This window comes from Hippichthys cyanospilos, chromosome 2, assembly GCF_059441005.1.
Source record: "Hippichthys cyanospilos isolate Australia breed blue-spotted pipefish chromosome 2, RoL_Hcya_1.0, whole genome shotgun sequence".
NCBI classification, from domain to species: Eukaryota; Metazoa; Chordata; class Actinopteri; order Syngnathiformes; family Syngnathidae; genus Hippichthys; species Hippichthys cyanospilos.
Genome location: NC_142370.1, coordinates 33,611,487 through 33,635,755, shown reverse-complemented (window position 1 = coordinate 33,635,755; position 24,269 = coordinate 33,611,487). Strand labels below are relative to the sequence as shown.

At 40.3% G+C, this 24,269-nt stretch overlaps 1 protein-coding gene across 1 annotated transcript; it reads left to right on the top strand.

The window, feature by feature from the left end:
• The first annotated feature begins 6,049 nt into the window (after positions 1 to 6,049).
• Positions 6,050 to 21,959, top strand: chrna4b (cholinergic receptor, nicotinic, alpha 4b). The gene is made up of 6 exons (XM_088407613.1): positions 6,050 to 6,292; positions 13,709 to 13,860; positions 15,337 to 15,381; positions 15,460 to 15,569; positions 18,739 to 20,152; positions 20,987 to 21,959. The coding sequence occupies exons 1-6, from the start codon at positions 6,211 to 6,213 to the stop codon at positions 21,110 to 21,112; spliced, it is 1,929 nt and encodes a 642-aa protein (XP_088263739.1). The 5' UTR covers positions 6,050 to 6,210; the 3' UTR covers positions 21,113 to 21,959.
• Positions 21,960 to 24,269: the final 2,310 nt, after the last annotated feature.

Here is a 24,269-nt window from a genome sequence, read left to right as displayed (position 1 = left end):
ACTGCCCAACAGGCCAACGCAATTATCATCTAGACCGAAAGGCGAGCCGCACACTGACGACGTCAAAAGAAATACTACTCTCTCGTTACAACAAAATCTAATTCCACCTCCATGTTTTGAAAAGTTCATCGAGTGCCATATATCAGCTTAGGTAAATACGCTTAAGCCCAATTAAATTCTCCGAGCCCGATATCCCGTCATACGTATTACTACTTAACATTCATCGTCGGAAGCAAACACCTTCTTGCGTTGGGCCCGTAAATCTGCGAAAGTGCGCGGCGGGGTTTATTTTAAAGCCGTGATTGGCAGGTGATCTCAGCGGTGGTTGTGGGTGACGGTGTTTATGCATGCATACCTTGTATCCGTCTTTGTGTGTGTGTGTACAAATAAAAAAAAGATACAAAGAAAACAGTAGGTAGGAATCACAAAGGCAGAAAAAAAACATGCATTGCTGAGCACTATATCCAGCTAGCTGACCCATCGCAGTGATGTCATTTCCCCCAGGCGGTTCCTTGCCAACTGTCCGCACACAGATTCCACTTCAGTGGGACGGCGTCCTTTTTAAGTTTGTGATCAATGAAAAAGTTTCTTCGCGGGACATTCATCAATAATTCAACTCTTGTCACGTATGATTCATTCCCTCGGGACTTACTGACCGCTGCGAGATTATCATTAAATCTATAGTCACACACTCCCACTCTTGTTGTTGATATTAATGGCCAATCACAATACACCACCGAGCAAACTACTTCTTTTTCAAGGAATCCTTTCATCCATAAGAGGTTGGGCCAGAGACCTTCGTAAGCCTTCCATCTTAATTCTTCATTTTACGAGGACGTGTCTGACAACTGAACGCTCCTTCTCAAAGTCTGCGGGAGTTGGAAAATGTTTCAATTGCTGCCAGCGTTCGTTTATAATCATATGTGAAATCGTTACGTCATTTGGAAAAAAAACAACAATACGGTTTTATTCCTTTTCCTACGTGTTCAAAATGTTAAGGATATTGGTGCCTGTTCAAGATCAATTTACTTCCATTATTATTGATTGATTTCATACTTTTTTCAGCATCAAACAGTCCCGTTGGTTGAGAATATTTCTAGTTTCGAGAGGGTTTGACTATTTTGTATAAACCCTGCAAAAAGTTGAAAGTTGATTTGTTAATGTTAAGAAAGGATACAATTCCCTCCCTTTTCATCCATGTGTATGTAGGCACCTAATTTTTTTTAGAAGTGAACAGTATTTATACTTTACATATTCATGACAAATATTATTGCAGTACACATATTTACTTCAATCTTAAATTATTAAACCTTGTACAGAAACTGTACTGTTGTCCCTTCCCGTTCCCATTTCCTTTGGCTGCGGTCTAATGGAGAGCCACGGTTATATTAGCCCTCCTGCCATCGATCAATGAGGGAAAGAGTTGTAGTCTACACACGTGCCAATCGCGTGTCTTGTAGGCGTGGCCGAGAGCTGCGCTTCCTCAAAGTCACACGCGCTTACAGGGAGACACGAATGTAGCACCTGCAAAGCATCACCGATTTCTTCTGCAATAAATTTGAATTTCAAGTGTAATCTCTAACTGTTATCATGTTTGGTCAGGTACAGGCTTCATCTTAGTTAGACTTCCGGGTGCCGATAATATAACAGCGGCTCTCCGGGAGACTACAACGTATGGGAAGGGATAACAGTACAGTTAGTGTATAAGGTTTAATAATTTAAGATTTAAGGAACTATGTGCACTGCAGGGGTCGGACGTCTGAGAAATGCCTGTGTTAAATTCATTTATAACTCGTCTGTTTGCCATGCAGGAAACATTCACAGCGCGTCTCTCCGCAATATAGTTTATTTTTTAATCCACAATGTACTGAGGGCTGATAGGTGAGGCGCGAAGCAGCTAGGGATCACTGTGCGCATGCATTTTATAGACAGGGATGCAGGGACTGTGTATCATTCTCGTGAAAGTGTGAAGGAGATACATTGTTGCTTGACAATTGATGGAGAATTTACTTCTGACTTCCTTGGACTAATTAAACTGGGGCCCGAACAAATGTTCTGAAACTTTTCAAGGATGCAGGCTGGCTGTGTGCACACACAGACAGTGCGCTGCTAATGTGGGAGCGACACTGAGAAGAAGACGGTATTTGATTAAAGAAAGGGTTACTCTTGTGAGTCACCCACGAAAAAAATTATGCGCACCCCTGTTTATAGATAATGATGAATTTATAGTCACTGCAGCAAGTTGAGGGGGTGCTCTCTTTTTCTAGAATGGGGGGCTTTGCAAAAAATAATTGAGAAGCACCGAGCTGCTCGGATGGAACCCCCCACTGTTTTAAGGCGTGAAAATGAACCAGCCTCATAACGCCACCAATCTCCCCTCTGTCTAAATTCATCTGGGATCATTCAAGGTTACAATAAAAAGGCAGACATCATACTGTAAATACTGCGCCAATTTGAAGGCTTCTTCAAATGCAGCTCGCCATTGCCGCCCCCCCCTCCCCACCTCACATTTTTATGCTGCTAATAATCACCGTAGCTTGTCATGTCCCAATAGTCTGAAGACAGAAAAATATTTCAATCTGTCGAGACAGATAGAGTGGGTTTCAATTTGATGTTAGTGTTTATTTTTTCCCCTTCTCATTTAAGCATCTGTCAGCTGATATGCTTCCAACCATTCATTTTTGGTCCTGTTTATTCTCACCAGGCTGACGGGTGAGCTGGAGCTTATCCCATCAGGAATTGGGCGATCACCCTGAAACGGTAGCCGGCCAATTGCAAGGTACAAAGACAAACAGTCATTTGCAACACATCCGGAGTTCTGGGACATGTTGAGCTGTCAGTGAACCTAACACGCATAATTTGGGGTTGTGGGAGGAAGCCCGGGTACTTGGAGAAAACCCACATAATCACAGGGGGATCAAATTCTACACAAGATGTCCAACATGAAAGTTTTTGCACGGGAGCAGACAATGGAATCTCCCAAATTATTTATTCATGAAAGAACAAAAAGTCAAGCAAGCTGCGTGGGATTCCCATAATATTAAATGAACAAAAGCGAGTTCAAAGAAACTCAGGAAATAAACTCACAACTGAAGAAAACACAAAATGGATACTAAACAGTAGCAAACTGATGAGACGAACTCCAAGAATAGATTCAAGAGATTTATTGTCATATGGTGCATTCAAATGCACTCTGACATTCCAAATGAAAAAGAAATAAAAGTCAGATAAGCATTAACCGTCATAATAAAATGTCAAATTATTATTGTTTATTTGAAAAAATACCCTGGGTTTAAGCTATATATATATATATATATATATATATATATATATATATATATATATATATATATATATATATATATATATATAAAATATATATATATATATATATATATATAAAATATATATATATAATATATATATATATACCGAAGTGAAACGGAACCAAGTGTAACAGAGTAATATTTATATTTGCTGCTGTTCAACATCTTCCTCACGTTTTCTATGCGCCCACAGCCGAGCCTCCGCAGCGTACACATCGATATTTCTCTAATCAAAGACACAATTCACTTGATCCGGTCATGACTAAACATTGACGTGACCAAGATGAAGTGCACCGCTAACCCCCATGCCAACTCCGGGGTACACAACTTGCACACTATCTTTGGCTGATTGTGTGTTGATAGGCGATAGGATTCAAGTAGGAGTCTATTAGAGACGGAACTCAGCGGTCGGTCGCCCCAGTGGGTGGAAATGAGCTCATTAATAACTTCAACACTGCACTTTTGCCTCTAGTCTCTTCAGACGAATCCAGGAGGTCCACAAGTTGTCTCAAATTCCCACTTTATTCACACAATAGGTGGACAGAGATCACCTTAGTGACATAGACAGAGATCAAGATAGCTAAATACTGTAGATAGCGACCAAGCTAGCTTGATAGATAGCAATATAGCTAGCTGGAGCGACATATGGACAGACAGACAGACAGACAGATGGATAGATGGATAGATAGATAGATAGATAGATAGATAGATAGATAGACAATTCCCCTGCAAAATATAAGTGTTCATCAAATGGATGAAAACAGAATGATAAATTTTACTTTCAATACAAAAAAAGACCCCGGTGGTACCTTTGAGAAAGTATGAGTTTAGCTTACCACATCAATGCAAAGCACTCAGGTGCAAATTCAGCCACGGGGACACTAGGACACTAACGTAGCATTTGGGATTAGTCTAAAATGCAGCACAAGGTGAATCGTTAAAACTACGCCTGTTATTGTCTGTTAAAGTAAATAAATAACTGAAGCCAATTTTACGTTATTGTAGTTCCCCCATATTTTGATCGACCACATGACCACAATGTTCTAAATTTTAAAAAACGGTTGAGTGTTTTTCTCGGAATAGTTTTGAGGTATTAAAAAGATGAAATAGATCAATTAATGACTAATAATTGCGGAGCGTCAAAGCACCGCGGTTTTATCGAGTTCTCTTCAAGAGTTTTAGTCTGAATAGATTACACACCACCTTCCTAGAACAGGCTCACATATGCAATCTGGGCCAATAACGACACCTTTATCTCCAGGTAGGTCCCGCCTGACACAAACATCTCTAAGTGGGTGCAAAGAGGAATGTCTGCTGGCAGGGATGGTCAGGGTGCAACAAATAAGGGCTTGAAATTGGGTTCAGCCTGAAGACTATATTCAATGTGTTATTTTATGCACGGCGGTCTTTTGAGCCGCCGGGACTTTGACAGTTCTTCGCTGCATTCATACATACTTGCTTGGCTGTTTATATTTTTTGCGTACAGTATACGCTGGAAGGTACATTGCAACACACGGGCGGGCAAAAAGAGACAACTGGGTTGGAGAGAAAAGACAATCGGTGGGAGGCTGAGAATATAAGAAAGGGAGAGCTTTACCACGTGACCTTTAACATCCACTTTTACTGCTTCCGATTGCGCTCAAGGTCAACGTCATTTAACTGATGATATGCGTAACTGTGGTATTGTGTGCGTGAGAGGGAGATAAGATTCATGCACATTTTGAAGTTGTTCAAATGGTGCCTTAATAACATGGCTGTACCACGCTTCAGTCAAAATATATCAAGATTGAAGACATACATTAACCCCTGGGGGAAATTTTGACCCGACTCGGGCTTTTCGATGTTTTTAATGTGTGATTAAAAGCATACGAAAAAAATAGGAGGCTAAAATATTGCTTAGAACATAGGTGTCGAACTCCAGTCCTCGAGGGCCGGCATCCTGCATGTTTTCCGGTTTTCTTTCCCCAACACACCTGATTCAAATGATGAGCTCATTAGCAAGAATTGCAGGAGCTTCAAAATGATCCCAATCATTTGAATCAGGTGTTTTGGAGGGAAAAGGTTTGAAAACATGTAGGATACCGGCCCTCCAGGACTGGAGTTTGACACTTGTGGCTTAGAATGTCACATCGTTTTTCATTACGGCCAGCAGGGGGTGCTGCAGCTGCTGCATTTCCCGTTGTCTGTAGCTATACCAAACATGGCCGCCTCCGGAGAAGCCCCCCCCCTCCCCGTAATATAATTTAACGATAGCTAGACCTATGATCATATTTAAAACATATTGTTGGTCATTAAGAACACATTCATTAGCAAGTTTTTTAAATTTACAATCGTTTAATTTATTCCTTTTCAATTAAAAAAAAAAACACTCTAAATGTGACACATTGTCCCTTGAAGTACTTTAGCAATAAAGTAATTGATTACTTTAAGACCTAAGTCATTTAGTACCAGCCATTTTTAGATCCTCTTTTTGCCCAAAACAAAAACAACTACAAACGTAGAAACGCGTCTTTGGGAGTGAATGAGTTTCTGAATACATTTCGCTCATCCTCAGTGGCTCCAGAGAACTATGGGAGAGCTCAAGTAAGGAGGAAAGAGAGAGAGAGTGAGAAAAGGAGGGAGGAGGGTGAGGGATGCGAGTCACAGCGAGGGAGTCATGCATGTAGAGGAGCAGGCAAGCCAACTCATGTGATCCCAAGATTCCACCAGAGCGAGGAGGCACCGGCTCGCGACCGACGCCGGCGGACGCGCGTCCCTCCAAGCGGACGGCGGAGTGACGGGGGAGGACAGATGGACGAGGGCGAGCGGCGGCAGGCTGACATTGACTCATTCAATATTTGCCTCTTTAGTTAGATCATCTGAAGCCAGCGGCGCACTTGTTTCTATGGCGACGTCCTGCGGCTTGAGGAGGACCATGGGTGTAAACAAATCTTTCGGATTACTTTTGCTGACTCTCGCCGCACAAGGTATCAATATATTTGCATAGTTGTTTTGCGCATCCCTGCAAAACTTTGAAAATATTTTCAGCTGAAAGTGAAAATGAAAGTAGGGTGTGTGGAGGTGTTTCCAAATGGTGCCTTCATGTTTCCATGAATATCATGGAAATGCATTGTGATTTCTCATTGTTTTCAATGTGCGTTTTTTTGTTCGCCTTTCTTTGCTCTTTTGTATACAATTTCATTTGTTTCATACCCTCCTCCGCTGCTTTTCTTCCTGAATCAATTCGGACGAGGTGTAATTAACAATTATAAAACGAAATGATGCGTAATTTCCCCTGAGTTTCCATCGGATGAGGAGCAAGACCTCTGCTGCTTCGGTGACCTGCTAAAAAAAAATGTGCGCAAACAACCGCTCTGGAATATTTGCTGCTTGTGCACTATTGGCCTCGCAGAGCGCATTGATCAAATGAGGACAGAACTGGGTCCGGAAAAGCAGCCGCCTAACTAACCTGGACCAGTTTTGCTTGTGCGTCATACCACTGACTAAATCTACGTTACTTTACTGGAAGTGGAAAACTCGGTCTGATCATCTATTTAGCATAGCTTGAAATTGATTTGTTTTACAAGATGGAATAACATAGCTCGGTGCCAGCCACAGTTTGAGACAAAGACGGACAAAATATTCATTCAGAATTTAAAAATACACCTTATCCTTGGAGAAATAATAAATCTAAGATGAACTGGAGTTCCTAAATCAGTCCTTGTGCCGTATTTTGTCTAATCCAGTGGACCCCCGCCAAATTAATTAAAATGCGTATAAAACCCCAGGTAAAAACATCAAATTGTTGTATACATAATAATAACGTGTAACAAAACAGTATAGTAAGTACTACATGTATATAATTAAATAACATCATGAGTAAAAATATATAAAGGAAAAACGAAATGATATTTACCTTTGGAGTGACGTGACGCCTTCTTGATTATCTCCAGCTTCGTTTCCATACTAATCATCTCCGTCTACCTTTAACATCACTAGCAAGCTTCGTACCCGTGGCTAACAAATTAAAGTTTGAATTAAGCACTAAAATGCACAATAAACACGAGATCGAGTCTTTAGCATGTCGCTATCTTAGTGACACGGGGACGCCCACCAATAGCAGACCAGCATCTTGGTGACGCCGACCAATAGCAGACCAGCATCTTGGTGACGCCGACCAATAGCAGACCAGCATCTTGGTGACGCCGACCAATAGCAGAAGCAGGGACTTCTTGACGCCGACCAATAGCAGACCCGTACTTTAGTGATGCCGTAAGTCAACCAATAGCAGACCAGCATCTTAGTGACGTATCCGGCGACACATAGCACGCACACTGACCGCCAAGCTTGAATTTTGTAATTGTTCTTGATGCCGTAAGGCGGGAAAAATGCTGCAACAAGGAGACGAAAAAATGTCCCACTTTGTAGCGTGAAAAAACGTAAGCTGTGGATGTCGTAACCCGGGGATCCACTGCACTTTGATCATCACACCAAAGGCATCTCGCATCAGAAGGGAAAGCATTGAGAAAAGACGCTAGGGAGCTGAAATTTCACCCAAAGTGTGATGTAATAGAAAATGAAGTTTTCAGCCGGTTTTAGAATAACATTTTCTCGTCTACTGACCACCTGTTTTGTTTTGAATAAAAACCTTTTCACTTAACATGAGAACACTCTGTGTAACTAGAATGAGACGACCTTGACAGATCAGTGAGTTCAACAAAACAGACGTACGCCACGTATTCTCCAGTAAGAAATCATATTTGCGTTGTCCGATCTTTTTATAACAAATTTCCGAATGTGGGAAATGACAGGTCATGTCCTGCGCAAATGTACGTTAACGAAATGCAGTACATGTGTAACATACAAAAAATATTTTGCCCAAAACTTGTTTATGAAACAAAAATTGCAGTATTCGGAACAAGTATGGTAAATGAACACAATACTGGAAAATTCATCATCCACATCTTAAATCGAAATTATTTTATGTGATGTTAATTTATTGCAGGCTTAAATATAAATCTTTTGTGTGTTCAATAGAAAATATTCAGCAGTGTTTCTTGACTTGACCTCATTTTCCCCATATACATTCCAGATCCAGTTAAGATATTTAAGTCCAGGCTTTTGCCTTTTGTTATAGCCGATTTTAATTTTAGATGTTACGCTGGAAATATATGATGTGATTTAACGCCATTGAAAGACAGAGTTTCGTTATTAAGTGTGTGCATGACATTACACACTTTCAATATTGATGGAGTAAGAAGAACCGCGTATGGGAAGGCAGCAGAGCAATATTATGTCCATTATACAAAATACGTCATTTTTGGACCTTTTCAATTCATTTTTCAGTTTCTGCATCTGCCTGATCCGGTTAGATTGAAGTTACAGTAAAGGGTACATCGGACACAGTGTTTTGAGTTTGCTTAACTGTCGAAGAATATGTCGTCATGTTCAGTTACCACTGCACTTCCTGTTTTGCATTTGTGTCGAAAAGTGGCAGGTATTTTCAAATTTCGCGAGGATGTGAAAGAAGTAGTCAAGTGCCAGTGCAATATAACGTAATCTGCCTCCAACTTCAAAATAAACACACAAAAAACACATGAAAATCAATACTATAGCTTTATCAGTCTTTTATTTTGAAGTTTTTCCTCAGCGTGCTACTTGCATTCCAATAGGCTTGACACGTCCACGTTTCCGTTGACGTGAGGATGAGACGTATGAAGCATTCAAATGTAGTCAGACATTTCAAACCCACACTGAATAAAAGGCCATCATTGCATTAAACCTTGATAACTTTAGTAAAAATAGCCATAATAATAACAATAATAATTACTGTTTATTCCGAAATCGGCCTCTGAGATGAATCAAAAATATCAAATTAAGTTGATTCACAAAACTGCTCTGCAATATATATATATATATATATATATATATATATATATATATATATATATATATATATATATATATATATATATATATATATATATTAGCACATCCACCTCACAGTTCAGGGACCAGAGTTCAAATCCAGCTCGGTCTGGCCCTGTGTGGAGTTTGCATGTCCTCCCCGAGCCCACACCTCAAAAACATGCACAGCAGGTGGATTGGACATACTAAATTGTTCTTAGGTGTGATCGGGTGCGTGAATGGTTGTTCATCTTTGTATGCCCTGCAATTGGCTGGCAACCAGTTCAGGGCGTCCCCTGCCTGCTGTCAGCTGGGATAGGCACCAGCAGCCTTGCGACCTTTGTGAGGAAAAGTGGCTCTAGAAAATGAATGCATGGTTTTTACAATAATCGTCAAGGCTTTGGCTCAAAGCTTTTTGTATGAGATGCATTTGAGGGCCGAAGCGGGCTAATGAAGCAAAGGTTCCTGTGTAGGCTTCTGTGCTTCGTTGCCGCTCGGTTGATGGGCACCTGCACACATATTTCAGCATAAAAAAAGTATGACAAGACGTGGGCAGATATTGATTCCGGGCCTTTAAAATTTGAGGATGCCTGTTTTCAGGCAAGTAAAAGACAGCGCATCAGCTTTGATTGAATGTGTAGGAGGACAACAGCAACATCTGCGTCTCCCTTTTACCATCAAGTAGGTGGATCGCTTTAACTGGTATAGCCTGAATCAACAGCGCCTCTTCTGGTTGTCGTCAGTAATGCAGCACAGCGATTCTGATTTTTCCAAGACAGTTTTCGGGTCTGTGATATGATTTCAGCAAAATCCTTCAAATCAAAGCATGACGGAATCATACCTTAAACCCAAATTTTTGCTCTAGCAACAGTGAGCGGATTCCATTATGTTGATTATTTTTTTTGCGTCTAAATAATAGCAAAGTGCAGCATGTAAACACGTGTGTGTATGTGTAATTATAATCATATTATCATATATAAACTGATACTAAGGAATAAAGTTTCTTGCACTGTTTTTTTTTTTCCATTTGGGGAACTGTCTTTGCTTTTGCCATGTGAAGTGTAATTGCACATCTATGGCACCAGGTGGTGCAGCGGCGCACCCGATAAGCTCGTCTGTGCAGGAATTATAATGTTTTAAATTTCTGTCAACTTTTTTTCTGTCCAATACATATCGTACTGTATATTAAAACAGTAATGACTATATAACAAAACTAAATCAACAAAACTTACCTGTACAGAAATTTCACAGCAGTTTTCCAATTAGGAAAATCCAACATTTTTTTGTCATCATTTACAATAAGGAAAAAAAATATATATACACCTAAGGTATTGTCCACTTTTTTTCTACTTTGATTTTTACCGCTGTTTTGCTAATTTGTGCTTTATAATTTCAGTTTTTAGTCAGCTGTACTGCACTTTAGTCAATTCTTTGAGGTTGTTTTGAAACGTGCTTTATAAATAAACTCCGACTTGACTAAGGTCAAACGAAATGAAAAATACTAAAGGATAGTAAACTGATAGATCGCCTGATGGATGAATAAATCACATAAGACATACTAAAAAAAATGCAGCAGAACCGGAGCAGTAATTGAAGTCACTTATATGAATCACTCCATGATGATGAATGGCTCAAACAAACGAAAGCCTCAACTCAATATGAGGAAAAAAAAAAAAATTGCTGCGTATACAGATCGGCAATGCGCCGCAAGCCTCGGGACGGATCTCTAATTGTTCTGGGACCCGGCGAGGTCGTCTTCTGTGTAATGCGAGTTGCTTCTAAAGGGGTAGGGGTAGGGGGGCGCTCCATTAGAGGGACACGGGCGCACAGGTGGGAGTACGGCGCGAGGATTTGGTGACGAAGCCTTTACAGGCACGACGCGTCCTCTGATCCGCATTCATCCTTCCTTTTGCTGTTCCCCGCTGTCTCGTGTAACCATGACGCCAGCTGGGTCTAGCAGAGGTCGCCTTCTGTTTTCGTCGAAACAAAATGCGTCCTCTTTATCGCGCGGACTAAAACCGATCCAGACAGGTAGTGAATAGCGTATGAAATATTCATCTCCGGAACGCAAAACAAGCTATTCGAAATGCATGCAATTAAAGTCTGAGAATGTTTGTGAAATTGTTACAGCAGATTTCCAGCCATTGGGTTTTTAATACCGCTTATTCTCAGTAGAGTCACAGTCAGGGCTGCAGCTATCAAGTTTTTAGTATTTGGATAACGTACTGATCATTTAAATTGAGTATTCCGATAAAGATGACCCAAGAACACATTTTCATTCATTACGAATGTGCATTTTAAGTGGTCTTTTTCTTCTTACTTAAATTTCTAGCAACACACCGCTTTCCTCTTTGGAAAGATTAAATTTGAGACCAACTTTCCCCATAAATTTTGATCAAAGTAAAGAATTTCCCAGCTGAAACAGCACATTGGAGTCATTGTGGTTTGTTAAAAAGTGATCAGTAGGAACGGCAACAAACAAGCGGGAAGCTTCTGCATAACACAACTAAACACTCCAAAATAATAATTGGATTTTCTCTCATTGGGTTAGAATTTCATACAACGCAATGTGCGTATGTGGCGATTAACCATATCATCTCATCAATTATGGCTGCACAATTAATCGAATTTTAATCGCAATCACGATATCGTCTGCGATGATTAATTAACCTGATCGTCTACGATGTTAACATTTAAAAAGTTAAGCACTTATTGATTACAGGTCAAATCAAGAAGTTTGACATCCTACCACCAGGGGGCAATGTTTCCCACGTTTGCATGACAAAAGTTTTTCTCAACCTAATATATTATTTACCAGTGTGAAATGGCATTGAGTTTCTCACCTGATTCCTATTATATACAGTGCTAGCTGTCAATTGAGACCATTTAAAAAAAATCCATTTGGCAAAAAATTGGAATCAATTTGGTTTGAAATAACATTTTGACTGTTCAATGATAAAAATTAGCTCATAAGTAAATAATGTGCATGGTTCTAAGTTTCATTATTTTCATTGGTTTGCACTCAGCAATTAAGTTAGCTGTGTTGTCCTGTGTGCCAAGTTTTTGCCTTTAATTGTTATCTACTTTATTTATTTTAGTTCATTATTATTATTTGTAAATAGTATTATTTGCCTTGAGGCCTTGTTTATACACCGCTTGTTTTTGTTGTTGTTTTTTAAAAAGGGCAATAAATAGACATGTTTGACCAAACATGATGAATAATCATGATGAGTAATGGTGATTTCACTACTGACCAAAATAATCCTGATTATTATTTTGGCCATAATTAGTGCATATCTGTGCATCAAACAAAAATTCAGCGCTGCTTTCCTTTTTCGCTTCAAAATGATAAAGTGCAGCACTGAATTGGCTCCAATGTTATATGACAGTGGAGTGGACCTGCAAAATGGCTTAAATCAACAGACAACAGGACAAAAATGAAGTCTTTATTTGACTGTTTCATTTTTCTCCTAGATGGGCAGGTACTCCAAAGAAGCAACTATTTGTGAAAGTAACCAGTAGGAAAGGCAACTGTCAGGCTGTGTGTGGAGTCATTTCCATAGCTAGCGGCTAATTTATTCTAGACGCAGCTATAACGAAGCCTGAGCCACCGGTAAACACCGGTAACAGGTGCTGTATGCCAATGTCAGCGTATATAAAATGTTTGTAACCTGATTTGAGGATTGAACGTGGAACAATGTTGTTTTGTTTGTATCGAAGCCAGGTGCAACAGTTTCAGTAAAAAGACTCGTCAAGTTGTTACACTGTGACATGAACAATTTCAAACTAAAAGTGTTCTAAGGCAGGGGTCCCCGACCACCAGTCCGCGGCTGGGTACCGTGGATCAACTGCTCCCAGGCCGCATGGGCTGCACACGAAAATATGAACTATTTCGTTTTATGTATTATCTGGGTTATTTTTGAAAATCCTTCAATTTGAAAAAAAACTTCTCTTGAATTTGTTTCGGTCACTCGAGCGCTAAAATTTCACTCTCAGAGAAGTAAAACTAGAAGTAAAAAAAAAAACATCTTTGGGAAGGAGAAACTGCCCGTTGAAGAGACAGGTGACGAGCCTACAACTTTGAAGAAGAAGCAAGCTTTTAACAGGCAATACCAGGAGTTCCCACTTGAAATAAAGATTTCTTGAAGTAAGGACTTCAAGCGCAACTTCCCAGCTAAAAAGAACCCACAAACTGACGTTGACTGTGGTGATAAAAAGGTTGGGGTTCCCTGTGCTCGACATATATTATTTGGCAAACGAAGGTTTGTTTTGAAGTATCCAGCATGCTTACTCGAGGAACCCTTTTTAGCCCTAGTCACAGGTGAAATGGAACCTGTCCCGATCTCAGGGAAGAAAGACGACCAATCACAATTACGTGCACAGTAATTGTCCAGAAAGTAGCTATACTGTGCTATGTACACGCAAGGAAAACACGCTAAAACGTTTGAAAATAGCATTTTAGTCAACATTTTGTATTTTCTTGTGATCACCTTTAGTGTGTTGCTATGCTGGACCTCGGGCTCACGCTGAGGAGAAGCTGCTCCAAGATCTGTTTGTGCGTTACAACAAACTCTCCAGGCCCGTGGAAAACTCTTCAGACACAGTGCTGGTACACTTTGGTCTTTCCATCGCTCAGCTTATAGATGTGGTGAGTAGAATGGCTTTGAGTCTAGGAATTTCACACCGTTTACATGAGCAATTCTGCGTGTTTGTTGGTGGAACAAACAAGAACATGCACACGTTTATCACGTCAGCACCACCTCAATGTATTTCTTTCTATCAAGTGGTTCTCAAATGGGGGTACGGATACCCATGGGGGTATTTGAAGGAACTCCAGGGGGTACTCGATTTTCATGCAAAAATCCTTTAAAGCTAATTAGTGAATTAATAAAATGTTTAAGTTGACAAAACAAATGTTATGTTCAGTAAGTTATTCAATTTAATTATTTTAAGAACCCAGACACTCCCCCATACTAGAATGGTTTCACCCAACTTGTCACGTGCCACCTCTCGTTACCTGTCGAGTTACTCATTTATTTTTGTGAACACATCTCTACTATGATCCCGAAAAAGGACACAGTTGAAAATTTTCTGAGGGCAAATATTTATTTATATTCATTTCTTTTTGAATAGGTCTAACACTTTTTGTTGATTTTATCAACATATAATTTTATCTTTATTTTATATCTGATATTTTTTATGAACATATAGCCAAAACAATAATCCTTATTATTTTGGTCAATATTGAAATCCCGATTATTAATCACAATTATTTATCATATTTGGTCAAACATGTCTATTTATTGCCCTTTTTTTAAACAAGCATTTTATAAACAAGGCTTCAAGGCTTGATACTTGCAAATCATAATAAACCATAGTAAATAAAGTCAATAATAATTCAAACAAATGGCACACAGGGCATCACAGCTAACTTATTTGCTGAGTGCAAACCTGAGAGAAACTCTAAGCCATTTCACACTGGTAAATAAAATATCAGGGTGAGAAAAGAAGAGGCTTTTGTCATGCAAACATTTAGGAAACATTGCCCCCTGGTGGTAGGATGACAAATCGCTTGATTCGACAGGTAGTGTCTGCTTTTTAAATGTTAATATCGCCGAGGATCAGTTTAATTAATCGTGATTAAAATTCCATTGATTGTGCAGCCCTACTTTGAAGTAACAGCTCCACCAGAGCACACTATGTTGTATACTTTACAGAAGCCCAGTTGGAGGAATTCTCGTGAGTATGGGAAAACCTGACATTTGGTTTCGGGAACTTATATATGTTTTTCACAAAGATAGAAAATGCAAAGCCAGCAAAACCATGAGAATTGTTTTTACTCCCAATTAAGGAAAGCACTTGCCCCACATGTGAGTCGATATGAGTCAGCTCTTGGCAAAATTGTCTTCTCCTTGTTGAAAGTGTCAGCCGCCGAGAGGATTTTGGCAAACGTTGCAGCCGTGCAACCTGAAATCATTTCCTTTGCTCCATACTAGTTTTATGATAAGGCATTTGCACGTTTATTTTATAGTGGCAAAGTATAATAACCAGCTCACTTTTTTCGTATGTACATGATCATCAAAAGCGTTTCAAAAGCATTTGCTTTCTGTGTCCACCCATCAAGGATGAGAAGAACCAGATGATGACCACAAACGTCTGGGTCAAGCAAGTACGTCAACGACGAGAGGCCATTGGCTACTTGGAACCGCAATATTGTAACTGGGCTAAGATGAATTTTCTCCTCCAGGAATGGAACGATTACAAGCTGCGCTGGAACCCGGAGGAGTACGAGAACGTCACCTCCATTCGTATCCCCTCGGAGATTATCTGGAGGCCCGACATCGTCCTCTACAACAAGTGAGGGTCTCCTCTAATAGCATTCATTGGGACTGCTGAAACGTTCGACTACACACACTGGACTCTTTCGAAAGGGGGCGGGGGGGTCGGGTTAGCCAAAAATCCTAGTGCTAGCAAATGTTCCATTAGCAAAAACAGTTCACAAAATCTAAAATGGCCGCCTCCCCAGATGGATTTTTCTGCTTAAATGAATCAGAATGCCATCTTCAGATTAGTGAGGAACAAAGTTCTGTCACCACCGTGGACTCTGGATCCTCCAGATGTTCATTCCGCAGGGCGATAAGAAGACCGCCGTTCCTGTCCCCATGTCCTGTTTCACCCAAAGGAAAACCGCAAAAGTTTCAAATTACTCCTTGGGGTGACCCTCGTTTTTGAAGTTTCAAAATTCCCCCGGGAATGAACGCATCAAATTATTAAAATAAATGTTCATAATATTTTGAGAGTTAATAAAACGTTAGCTCTTCAAAACAACCGTCACCGACTGACTGTTCTCAAAACCACGCCATCCTTCTCACTACAAAATGTAATATCGACAGTGGCCAGAGGCGGCGCCAAAAAACAAAGATCAAGCCAAACAAAGCACAAATGAATGAACTGTTGAACCGTATCAGTTCCCAAACATTATTTCAGCTGCAGCCCACGCGGTAGCGGTTGATCCACGAACCGGTACCGGGCCGCGGACCGGCACTTGGGGACCACCGCCATTCACAACATACCCGTGTATTTACAACCACTCAATCGGTCATTTTAACACTTCACAACCATGTGACATTATAAATGAATTTGTCATGGCCATCCGTAGGTCAAATATAGTAAAAGGTTTCTTTGACGCAGTCACACAACGCGAACGCTGCCATCCTTGAGCCCAGCGTAATCACATCAGCATGAAAGTGCAGAATTTGCTGATTTATTTCCTGCAAAAGGTATTACAGTCTCAAAACAAAATCCCGCCCCCTTGCCAAAATTCTTCTCGTCCTGCGCCAACATCATAAAGTACTTTGGGCTGCAAACAAGGTCATCCTGAATGGGAATGGCCGTAAACAAATTTCATACGTCGCACAAGACAATACGTTAGGAGATAAAACGTAATTAAATGCCTTTCAAAGAGCCTTAGATCAAATGCATCCAGTGTGACTGTTATTATGAGTGAAGGGAATGCTAAATGAGCGACATAACAATGACATTTATTGGACATGGCATGATACAAAATCCACTTGTCATTCAAAAGTAAGTACATTGTGCTGTCTTGTATGGCCGTCGGGCTAGGAAGCTAATAGGACAAGGCAAAGGGCCAACTGTACTCAGAAAACATATGGCAGCAACACAATAACATCAAAAAGGAACTCGCATATTTCTATGTGAGCTGCTTTTGTGGTTATCCACAAATTTTGCTTTTACCATCCTAATATGTCATGCATATTGAAGTTAGGGCTGGCCAATAAATCAAATTCATTTGATTAATTTGTCGCTTTAAAAATCAATGATTTGAAACTCCGCTATATGTTTGTTTATATTAGGTACTAACTACTTGATTTTGCTATTTAAAGGCATCGTTTACTTATTTAGCCATTTTTCACAATGAAAAGTGAATATTATTTCTATATTTACCTGTTTTAATACACACCATTGTTAGGCACTCCTTTTTTCACAATAAAAAGTGAATATTATGTCTATTATTACCTCTTTTAATACACGCCACTGTTGGACACTCCTTTAGCAGAATATTGGATGTCTGGACTTTTAAAAACGTCAAATTACGTCTTTGGGATCGAATGAGATCATTGGAAAATAAATGTTTTTTCACACACAATTAATACTCTCAAATACACAATTTTTTCCTCTCGTTTTCGATTGAGAATGACATCACGGGCCGAAGGTTTAGGTCACGACCAATCGATCGCGGTTCAGCTAACGGACATCACATGACTAACAGGTGAAACATGATTGATTATTGTTTGTCATTTTTTTGCTGGGGTTAATAAATTCAGCCTACATATGTATGGATAGAACTGATGCCACTGAACAATATTCACAAATAACTCAAATGATTACGCCTTTAAAAGCCTTTACAAAATCAGGGAAAAAAAAATGCAATGTGTATAGTTTGTAAAGTGTGTGCATAAAGCTTAAGCTCCTGGCACCAAATTGTGTGCACTGTCCATACTATCGTTTTATTTCCTCATTATTTTTGGACCAGAACAGAAGAGGTTATGGAAGTACAGGTGTGAATTGTAAACACAACCTGCAGCCACATGAAGAGGTGGACCCTGATCTCCTCGAAAATCTGGAAGAGTTCAGTTCACGTCAGCTCAAGTGTGAATACTACATAAAACCACGACATGGACCAGTGATAAAATGACAGTGAAGAGCAAAGAGGTCCCCTGAGGTGCCAGGAGCACAGTCTCTTTGGGGAACGTGTGTGTGTGTATAAGTGTGTATAAGAAATGCATTAAAGGAGCCCTATCCTGAAAAGTCAACTTTTTGGTGCTTTTAACCGTGCTAAAATGTTGATTTGTCACCCTAAACACCCCCAAAGTTTTATCGCTTACTCTGCACTCTTACACCGGCCCCACCCAAGCAGGTAAACATCACTTATGATAAGCTTATGACGTCCGAAGCATTTCGTACCTCCTCTACGCCGCCCGCACACCACCCGTGCGAGAGTAAATACGCACCGACCTTATCTACGTCTTCTACTTTTGTTTTAGTTCCGTAGTTTAGGAGGAGCAATTTTAACATTAATTTTGACGTCTAACCTGGTTAGAAATGTCACCATGAAACTCATATTTAATAAAAAAAGAAATTGTCATTGCGCCAATTGTAATCTCTATGCATATACCGTATTTAACTATGAAAGTGTAAAAAAAAGTCTATCAGATCGTCTCACTAAGACAGACTAAATGGTGAGTGTGGGTGTTTGTCCTACATGGGTGGGACCAAATTTCTGGTTTTTCGTCTTTGTTTGCACTTGTGGGGACCATTTTGGTATAATTACCCTAGGGTAAGGCTCAGGCTATCCGTTTTGATGGTTAGGGGCCAGGAAATACATTATGCCAACGGAACGTCCCCACTACGATATAAACCCCCCCGTGCGTGTGCATGCTGGGGGGTGTCAACCGACCGAATGACCGCTCTGACCCATCTACCGTTCTTTTTACCGTATCCGCAGCGCCGACGGCGACTTTGCGGTCACCCACCTAACCAAAGCACATCTATTCCACGACGGCCGTATAAAGTGGATGCCGCCAGCTATCTACAAGTCTTCATGCAGCATCGACGTGACTTTCTTCCCCTTCGACCAACAAAGCTGCAAGATGAAATTTGGCTCGTGGACCTACGACCGAGCCAAGATCGACCTTATCAGCATGGCCAGCGACGTGGACCAGATGGACTACTGGGAGAGCGGCGAGTGGGTCATTATGAACGCGGTGGGCAAGTACAACACCAAAAAATACGAGTGCTGCACCGAGATCTACGCGGACATCACGTACTACTTCATCATCCGAAGGCTCCCGTTGTTCTACACCATTAATCTTATCATCCCCTGTCTGCTTATCTCCTGTCTGACCGTGCTGGTGTTTTATTTACCGTCACAATGCGGAGAGAAGATCACCTTGTGTATTTCGGTTCTATTGTCCCTAACCGTATTCCTGTTGTTAATCACGGAGATAATTCCATCCACGTCCTTGGTAATCCCGCTCATTGGCGAATACTTGCTGTTCACCATGGTCTTTGTCACACTTTCCATTATAATTACCGTCTTCGTTTTGAACGTACACCACCGGTCGCCCCAAACCCACGGAATGCCCCATTGGGTGCGAAGGGTGTTTCTGGACACGGTGCCCAGGGTTCTCTTCATGAAGCGGCCCCCGGGCACGGCCAAGCAACACTGCAAGAAGCTGATTGAGATGATGCACCGCCCGACCGTCATATCGGCCACGGGCAACTCCCGGACCTTTTGGATGGGTTTGGAGACGGGACTGACCCAAATAGATCAGGTGGAGAAGAGCCTCCCAAAAACTCCGTCGGACAGCCCGAACATTCGCGTGTGTTCCCCTTCTCCGCCTTCCTCCCCGGTCAAGGAAGATCCCCCAGTTAAGGCAAACATTTTCTACCAGTCGCCATCCAAACAGTATTCGGGTCTCCAACGAGGGCAAAACCTCTCCATCTTGTCTTCTTCTCAACTTTCACTACCCCCAAATTTGCCTCTCGGACCCCTTGGCAACAGTTCCAAGGAAGGCGCAAATAAACTGTCCTCAAACGGCCGCTCGCTCAGCGTCGAGCAAATGTTTGACCTGCAGAGGGAGCTTCCTCTCAGAGCTACTCAACGGTGTCACTCGGGCGGTTTCCAGTACTGCTGCCTGCACAACCGGGAGCCGGAGAAATGGACTGGGACCGCGGAGCGGACCAGACAACAGGAACCGACCAACTGCCTTACAGAAACCCTCAAAGCAGAGACCGGTAAAGAGCCAAGAATCCAACAAGAAGCTGTGCTTCAACGCATGTCTCCCGCAATGCATCGAGCAATCGAGGGAGTTCAGTACATCGCCGATCATCTCAGGGCGGAGGATGACGACTTCTCGGTGAGTTCTTGGAAATGCTACCCGTGTAAAAAAAAAAAAAAGTTCCGGTACTATATTTTTTGGGAAAGTGTCTTTTAATGACTTTCCCGAAGCTCTCTTTAACATGCAGTCACAGGGTTAAAATAGTAGTGTGTGGATAGTGTGTAAGATTTAGACAGTTTTTCATCACGGCCAGCAGGAGGTGCTGCAGGTGATGCATTTACCATTGTTCCTAACTATAACAAACATGGCTGCCTCAGGAGACGTGCCACCCCCCATGTCATAAAATTTCATGCTAACTAGACCAATAGTATAAAAATTCTCATAGGTCTCGTTAAATGAGATTACATGGGGGGTGGCAGGTCTCTGGAGGCGGCCATGTTTGTTGTAGCTTTGAACAATGGGAAATGAGGCACCTGCAGCACCCCCTGCTGTCCGTGATGAAAAACGGCCTAAATCTTACACCTTTAAAGTCTGAAAAACGACTTTGCTTTCAATTAAATCTGTGAAACTTCAAAAACACTCATTCACTCTCCAAATTGATCATTAATCTTTTAGTGTCATATTGGTATTTCAAGTAATTTTCAAAAAGTGTATTTTCAGTGCCGCGAAAAGAAAACAATTTGAGTTACTTTCGCCGCAAAGGTCTTTTATCGAAACAACCGAACCTCTGCGAAGCAACCTTGAATTTTCCGAGAGAGGACAAGGCTGAATGACATTTAGGGGCTCGCCGGCCTAATGAAAAAAATCATCCACTCGTGAGGAATCACTCGAGGGTGAAAACTGACAGCTGACTAACTTGGACGTAGTCGCCTTGGAATGCGTGTTCAAGGTTTTTTTTTTTTTTTTCGTTAGGTGAAGGAGGACTGGAAGTACGTCGCCATGGTGATCGACAGGATATTCCTCTGGATGTTTGTACTGGTGTGCATACTGGGATCAGTTGGACTCTTTCTCCCTCCTTGGCTGGCTGGAATGATCTGAACTCTCGTGGCCCAAGAAAAGATAAGACCTGTTTTTCTATTTTTTTTTTTTTTTTCCGAAGGAGCTTCAAGTCTTTTGTCCCAGATTAACATGAAGGTTATGAAGAAGATGGGAAGTATATAATCAATTCCTGGGAGCGCATAAATATTTTAGGGGCCAGTGAAAACTTCCCTTTGTGTGTCTCCGTTTTGACATTGGGCTTTGGATCTGTAATGACTGCCTCTGTAACCTGAATGGGACTCGGTAGGGGGCGGTTCTTCTCCAAACTTGAACAGCTAACCCTAAATTTGCGCAACAATATGGACGTACTCCTCCTTATGTCTAAATTTGTCTTTCAGGTCTCTTTACTCTGTCAGTGCCAAGCGTTATGTGAAAAGGCAACACCTTAGAGCAGAGGTTCTCAAATGGAGGAACTTCAGGGGGTACTCGAGATTTTAAATACAACAAAAATCCAAAATAATTATTGAATTAATTGTTTCATTAAAATGCAAGTTCATAAAACGAATTTTATGTTCAGTAGATTATTCAATTTCGTTATTGTAAAAAGCCAGATTCTCCCCCATACTAGAACGGTTGGACTTGGCTTGTCTCGTGCCGCCTCTCGTTACCTGTCGAGTTAATGATTCGTTTTTGTGAACACATCTCGACTCTGATCCCAAAAGAGTACAATTTGAGTTGAATATTTTTCTGCGGACAAATATTTATTCAGAATTATTTCATTTTGAGAACAGGTCTGGCACTTTATGGTGATTAATTCTTTGTGTACAAATATTTATTTTTAATTAAGTTAATGATTTATTTTTGGATCTCTACTGTAACCCCAAAACAGGACATTTTATGTTTAATATTATCCTAAGGACAATATATATATATATATATATATATATATATATATATATATATATATATATATATATATATATATATATTTATTTATTTATTTATTTATTTATTTATTATTTTTTTAAGAATTATAATTAAGAATTAAGATTTTTTTTAACATGTCCAACAATTTATATTGATTATTTATTGTGTAAAAATATTTACTAAGAATTAAGTTATTTCTTTTTGATAACAGGTTTTTTCTATGATCCAAAAGAGGACACTTGAAAGGGTCTAAAGTTTAATAAATCCGACACTGATGGTATGTTTTAAAAAAAAAAAATTACTCCAAAATGCCAGCTGTTTTGGAGCTTTTTGTGGCATCTTTCAAGGCCGACAATGCCCATGACGGATTACGATTTAAGTGACAAAATGACGGGTGCGGTTTGTGCCATGTTTAACCCCTGTAATGAAATTCATGCACATGAATACTCAAATTATCTCTCAGACCTTGTGGTTCAATCACTCCCAGCCTACAGATGGCTGTTCCACATTGCTTTAGAAAAAGACCCCTTGTCCTGCGCTAGGGCTGCACAATTAATCGAATTTGAATCACAATCACGATTAACTAAGCTGATGTTCTACCATATTAACATTGAAAAAGCCGGCTACCGTACATGTCAAATTAAACACTTTCAGTCATCCTACCACCAGGGGGCAAAGTTAAGGTTAACACTTCATTAAGCTTGGGAAGTAACGATGGAGCCCATCCTGCAGCAGCATTAGCAGTAGCCTCAACTGAGAAAGTGGGAAACGATGACGACGCTGAAGTTGGCTTCGCCGGCGCGCTTTTGAGATTTCAGCTTTCAATTCCACCTTAAAGTCCTTTAGATGGCAATGTTTTCCTCATGTTTACATGACAAAAGCCTCTGCTTCTCTCACCCCTTAATATGATGTGCCAGCTGTCAAATGAGACCCGTTTTGAAAAATCCGAAAAAATTTTGAATAATTAGGGGTTGAAATGACCAAAAATGACATTTAAACTGTAAAGTCCATACTCACTTGGAGTCATTTTGGTACTATTAGACTCCCATCAGCACCAGAAATCTATTATATACCTTGCTAGCTGTCAAATGAGACCCGTTTTGAAAAATCCGAAAAAAATTGGAATAAATAGGGCTTGAAATGACCAAAAATGACATTTAAACTGCAAAGTCCATACTCACTTGGAGTTATTTTGTTACAATTAGACTCCCATCAGCACCAGAGTGAAATGACTTTGAGTTTCTCACCTCATTCCTAATATATACCTTGCTAGCTGTCAAATGAGACCCGTTTTAGAAAACCCGAAAAAAAAATTGAATAAATAGGGGTTGAAATGACCAAAAATGACATTTAAACTGCTTAATCCACACTCACTTGGAGTCATTTTGTTACAATTAGACTCCCATCAGCACTAGAGTGAAATAACTTTGAGTTTCTCACCTCATTCCTATTACATACCTTGCTAGCTGTCAAATGAGACCCGTTTTGGAAAATCCGAAAAAAAAATTGAATAAATAGGGGTTGAAATGACCAAAAATGACATTTAAACTGCTTAATCCACACTCACTTGGAGTCATTTTGTTACAATTAGACTCCCATCAGCACCAGAGTGAAATGACTTTGAGTTTCTCACCTCATTCCTAATATATACCTTGCTAGCTATCAAATGAGACCCGTTTTGGAAAATCCGACAAAAATTGAAATAAATTGTGTTTGAAATATCCTTTTGACTGCTAAGTCCATGCTCACTTTGAGTGATTCTGGTACTTTTGTACTGTTTTTTTTTTTTCTTGCAAAAAACTGTTGCCGGTGTTGTTGCAGGCCTGTTGTTGTGATATGTGCTTGGTTCTAAGTAGGCTATTTTTTCAGCAAGCAAGTTAGATGTGTCGCCCTGTGTGCCAAGTTTTTGCCATAATTATTATTTACTTTATTTATATTTATTCATTATTATTTGTTATTATCAATCCTGGAAGCCTTGTTTAGATACTGCTTGTTTAAAAAAAAGTGCAATAAATAGACATGTTTGACCAAACACGATGAATAATCATGATTTCAATCTTGACCAAAATTATCATGATTTTTTTTTTTTTCTGGACATAATTGTGCAGCCCTATCCCGAGCTGACCCGAGGAAATCCACACAAATGTTAAATTACACCTCGGAATGCGCACCATCTCTCTCACCTTTGAAATATCAAATTGAGCTACTTTGTAATAGAAGGTTAGCTAGTCCACATAGTATACCTCATAATTATTGCAACATGAAACTACTAGATCACAGTGTGTACTGT